This window comes from Morone saxatilis, unplaced genomic scaffold (assembly GCF_004916995.1).
Source record: "Morone saxatilis isolate NCDOM2014 unplaced genomic scaffold, NCSU_SB_2.0 Contig6, whole genome shotgun sequence".
In the NCBI taxonomy this organism is placed as follows: Eukaryota; Metazoa; Chordata; class Actinopteri; family Moronidae; genus Morone; species Morone saxatilis.
The window spans coordinates 1,932,318-1,937,258 of record NW_023340206.1 but is presented as its reverse complement, the minus strand read 5'-3'; the positions used below and the strand labels follow the sequence as shown (position 1 = coordinate 1,937,258).

The 4,941-nt window shown below is 40.4% G+C and overlaps 2 protein-coding genes across 2 annotated transcripts in view; both read left to right on the top strand.

The window, feature by feature from the left end:
- Positions 1-4: 4 nt before the first annotated feature.
- Positions 5-778, top strand: LOC118340174 (gamma-crystallin M3-like; the record flags this gene model as incomplete). The annotated part of the gene is made up of 2 exons (XM_035678046.1): positions 5-172; positions 500-778. Coding segments are annotated over 2 exons (447 nt in total), but the record flags the coding sequence as incomplete, so codon positions are not given.
- Positions 779-2,509: 1,731 nt separating this feature from the next.
- Positions 2,510-4,941, top strand: part of LOC118340173 (gamma-crystallin S-1-like) — a 3,181-nt gene continuing 749 nt past the window's right edge. Inside the window, exon 1 of the mRNA XM_035678045.1 lies at positions 2,510-2,533. Coding sequence (XP_035533938.1) covers positions 2,510-2,533 — 24 coding nt within the window. The remainder of the gene's footprint in view (positions 2,534-4,941) is intronic.

Below are 4,941 nucleotides of genomic sequence, written 5' to 3'. Positions count from 1 at the left end.
CTGCAGAGTGGACAACGGGTGCTTTATGGTGTACGACCGCCCAGACTTCATGGGTAACCAGGTCTTCTTGAGGAGAGGGGAATACTCAGATTTTCAGCGCATGGGGAGCATGATGGGCATTATGGGCATGGCGGTGATGGATACCATTCGCTCTTGTCGCATGGTCCCCATGGTAAGACATTTGGTAGTTATTTGTACCTTTCAGGCTTTATTTTCACTGTAATTTTTAATACAATCTGATTTCATATTTGTCTTCTCCGAAGGAGGATGTCCTGGGTTTGAATTAGCCAGCTAGTTGATGCCTCTTATCCCGGATCTCATGTGGTATTCTTGCAGCAGCTCTGATTTCCACCCACAGTCGAAAGACATGCACGTTATGTGAATTGGAAACTAAATGGCATGTGATAGATTGGTGACTCCTGCTTCCAGAACTGGCTCCAGAGCAAGAAATGTAGTCTAGAAAACCCATGGACTGACATGTCTTTTCTTCCTCCAACAGCACAGGGGACAGTTCAGGATAAGGATCTACGAAAGGGAGAACCTTGAAGGCCAGATGCATGAGCTAATGGACGACTGTGAGTCTCTTCAGGATCGTTACCATATGTCTGACTGCCAGTCCTGCAATGTGATGGACGGCCACTGGCTGATGTTTGAGCTGCCCAACTACAGAGGCCGGATGCTGTACGTGAGGCCAGGAGAGTACCGGAACCTCAGAGAGATGGGAATGAGCAACGAGACGAGAATCAGCTCCATTAGACGCATCATGGATATATGCTGATTGTCGTTCATTAAAAGATACTCTAGGTCAAAATTAAAAATTATATTTTGAAGTCTCTTTTGCTGTTTTCTTAATATGGAGTGAACTTACTTACTCTGTAGTTTAGCAGTGGTGCAAGTCCTACTAGAAGTCAGAGGAACACATTGACATTTTTATCTATCTTGTCTGCCTTGGTATGCTGGTGCATTTATTGAAAATTAAAATTGTAAAGGTCAGCTCTGGGTGAGACCACGCAGGGGTTTATATACAAACAGAGTCTCGGAGGGGGTTCAATACCTGACAGGTAATATGTTCCCTTTTTAAAAAAAATATTTTCTTTTCATTAGTTTTACAAAAGGAAAACATACAACAAACCATGCTAATAAGGTGTACATCATGCATCACAATATCACAGCAAACTACAACTAAAATAAGACAGAAACAATATATATTATAATAGAGCCATGTATCACATTATACCCCAGGTTATGTAAAACAGTACCTCCAATTATACATATAAAAAACATGACATGATATCATTGTAGGAATGCGTGCAAGTCTTCATCATAACACGTTGCTGTAACATAAGAGCCCCAGCTTTTTATGCAGATATCTTGCCTATCAATCAGTTTATGAGATTCATGAGAAATTTTTGCTATTTTGTACAGGCACTCCTTCACTGGTATATCCCCTCTGGTTTTCCAGTGTCGCAGCAGTACCCAACATCCAGTGATAAGTACTGTTCTGCACCATGAGATCTGGTGAGCATTTAGTCCACTTCCCTTTGGTATTACACCTAATAGAGCATTGGTCTCTGTACCAGTGCAAACGTCATCACTGTATTAATGAATAAGATAATCTTTGACCAAAGGGATGCACCATGCCGCATGAATATAACATGTGTAAGAGAGTGCCACAAGTAGTATCACGTCTCCAGCACACGTTAGAGTCTCTAAGACTTCCAGAAATCCACATACATTGGTTTCTGTCAAATAAATCCCAAATATAAATGATTCCCAATTTTATTTATCCAGTCCAACGTTCCTTTGCATATTTTGAGTGTTGTATTATGCCATAACAAAGTTTTATGTGTAAAACTGGCTTCTGAGCCTATGATCTTGTATGATATTCTCTATGTCTCCTGTGAAAAGGCCAGACCTGGATTATTGTTGGGGATAACTCTATTGGTTTGCGTAACAATTGCATGGACATGGTGAGGGTATTTCGAGAATGTCTTTCTCGATAGACACCCACATTGGAGATTGTTCAGTTATCAGTAATAGTTTTGATAACTGTTTCAGACAAAAGGCATAATGATACCAGTCTATATGAGGGAGGCTGAGGCCTCCGTCCTCTATGGCTGCATAGAGTTTTAACCGATTTGTGTCTTTTTTTGTCCAGCCATAAAAAATTGTGTACAGCTTCATTATATTTCAATAATGCATCATGTGGTAGGCTTAAAGGTAGCATATAGCTTAGATAGTTAATTTTAGGGACTATTACCATCAATAAGATATTCATTTTCCCTATAAGAGAAAGCCCCAGCTTAGTCCAAATTGGTAAAATAAGCTCTATTTGCTGAATTAATGGGAGGATATTGTTCGTCATAATGTCATCTAGTTGTGGAGTGACTTTAATCCCTATATACGTAAAACCAGAGGGCTGCCATGCAAACTGCCATCCCTCCCTAACACTAGGTGGGCATAGGCTTGATAGGGGCATTGCCTCAGACAGTTTATTTTTTATCCCGATATGCCTGAAAAGGAGTCAATCAATGTGAGAATGTGCGGCACAGTTGTTGCAGGGCTTCTAGACAGTAGCGAAATATCATCTGCATAAAGGAGTAATTCATATTCCTCACCACCTGTCTTTATGCCAACTATGTAATCATTTTGCCTAATTTCAGTTGTTAATGGTTCAAGTACCAGGGCAAAGATTAAGGGGGTAAAGGGCAGCCCTGTCTTGTCCCTCTATGAAGCTGGAAAGGGTGGATGACGTGCCATTTATTACCACTGATGCCTTTGGATTATGATATACTAATTTGACTCATTTGTTAAAAGAGGGACCAAGACCAAAATTGTCCAGTGTTTGTAAAAGGTACGACTACTTCACACTATCAAAAGCTTTCTCCACATCAAGTGAGAAAACTACAGTAATGTCAGCCTCATTTCCAGCTTGCCACATAAAATGAAGCAACCTGCGGAGATTATCAGGTGATGTTCTATTTTTAATGAAACCCACTTGATCTGGGTAGTCACAACATTGTTGTGGGTCCCTGCTTTTTTTTAATGAATCAAAGTGATTCTAGCAGTTTGCATACTGTCTGGAAGAGATCCTCTCTCTACTGCATGCTGAAAAACTTAACATAGTCTTGAGGCAAGTAGATCTGAAAAAGCCTTGTAAAATTCGACTGGGAGGCCGTCCTCCCCTGGAGATTTCTTACTCTGTAAATTCCCAATGGCCTTTTTAACCTCCTCTACAGTAATGTTCGCTCCAATTTCACATTGTTCCTCATACGACAGAGCTGGACATCTTACACTCAACAAGAAGGATCTTATATCTAGTTAAGCAGGGTTGTCTGATTTATAAAGGTCTTGATAAAATGTGTTACATATTGCATTAATGTCAGCCTTGTCTGTCTTAGGTCACCTCTATCATTCCACATTGCCGGTACCAGTAGAATCTTCCTCCTACTGTAGTCTGGGGGCTGCTTAACATTTAGTGATGTCAATCTAACCAGTTCACCCATAAGACATTAACAAACATATAATTATCCCAATGATTTGAGGTATATATAAGGGGAGGCTGTGGCTCAGAGGTAGAGGTCTACTAATCAGAAGGTTGTGGTTCGATCCCTGGCTCCTCTGAACCACAAATTGCTCCTGATGCTGTATCATCAGTGTGTGAATGTACATGAATGAGTTAGTTTCTGTTCGATGGACTATACCATCACTGTTTGAATGTGTGTGAAAGGGCGAATGTGGCTGTAGTGTAAAAGTGCTTTGAATAAGACTAGAAGGAAGACTAGAATGGTGCTATACAAGTACAGATCCATTTACCATTTACCATGTATGCCACCAAAACATACCTAAGCTTCAGCTCTGTTGGAACATAAAAAACAGATTTTATGTATAACGCAACATTGTTAACAAAACATGTGCACAACATATCAAAAGAACAACTATGAGACAGATATCATCCCTTTAAGCTTTGGCGACCCTTAGTGGGGATCCCGACACCCAGGTTGGGAACCACTGCTTTAAGGAACAACTGGCAGCTATGGTATGAGTTACGCCTGTAGTTTAACGCTAGGTGTGTGCAACAACGTGTGTGAGAGTATATAGGAAGAGCAGAGAACGGCACTGAAGCCTTTTTTCTTGATGAAAAAGATATTTGGGCTCTTCTCATGAATGGCTTGGGCAAGACTTTTAATACTTTATATGGTTCACTGATCTGATTTGTTGAAGTTCGCTCGTGATACACTGATAAACAGATGACTGGGCTAATTATTTGTCAAGGATTTTTTTGAAAGTGCCTGGCCTTTTCCAAACAGTTTGAAAAATTACTTTCCAGATGGTTCTGGGTAAAAAAACATTTGGCGCAGTCAGTTTATTGACAAATTAACCAAAAAATAGGGACAAATTGTATTTTGCACATTTCAAGTTCTCGATGTAGTAAAACGTTGCCTAGACATATGTGTTTTTGTTTTTTTTGCCACTTTGGGGCTCTGTATGGGACAACTGCATTACCATGTAAAAATAAAATGAAAATCAGAAAAATTAATTAAAAGTTCACTGATGGATTACAATTATCTCAAACTCAACAAAGTCAATTTTCAAAACATGCTCGCATGAAATGAAAGTAAACAGTTGCACAGGGCTAACCAGCGGGAAACACTATTTACTTTGAAAAACAGGCAGGAAGAAAATTGTTGTATTTCAGCTTGCTTTATTTTTCCACCCAGTACATTTAGAGTTTGACTTAACAGGAGTCCATTATGCGCCTGATGGAGCTGAACTTCGGCATGTTGCTAATCCCCATCTCTCTGAAGTTCCTGTACTCTCCTGGCCTGAAGTACAGCATCCGGCCTCTGTAGTTGGGCTGCTCGAACATCAGCCAGTGACCCTCCATCACGTTGCAGGACTGGCAGTCAGACATGCGGAAACGATCCATCACATTGTCAC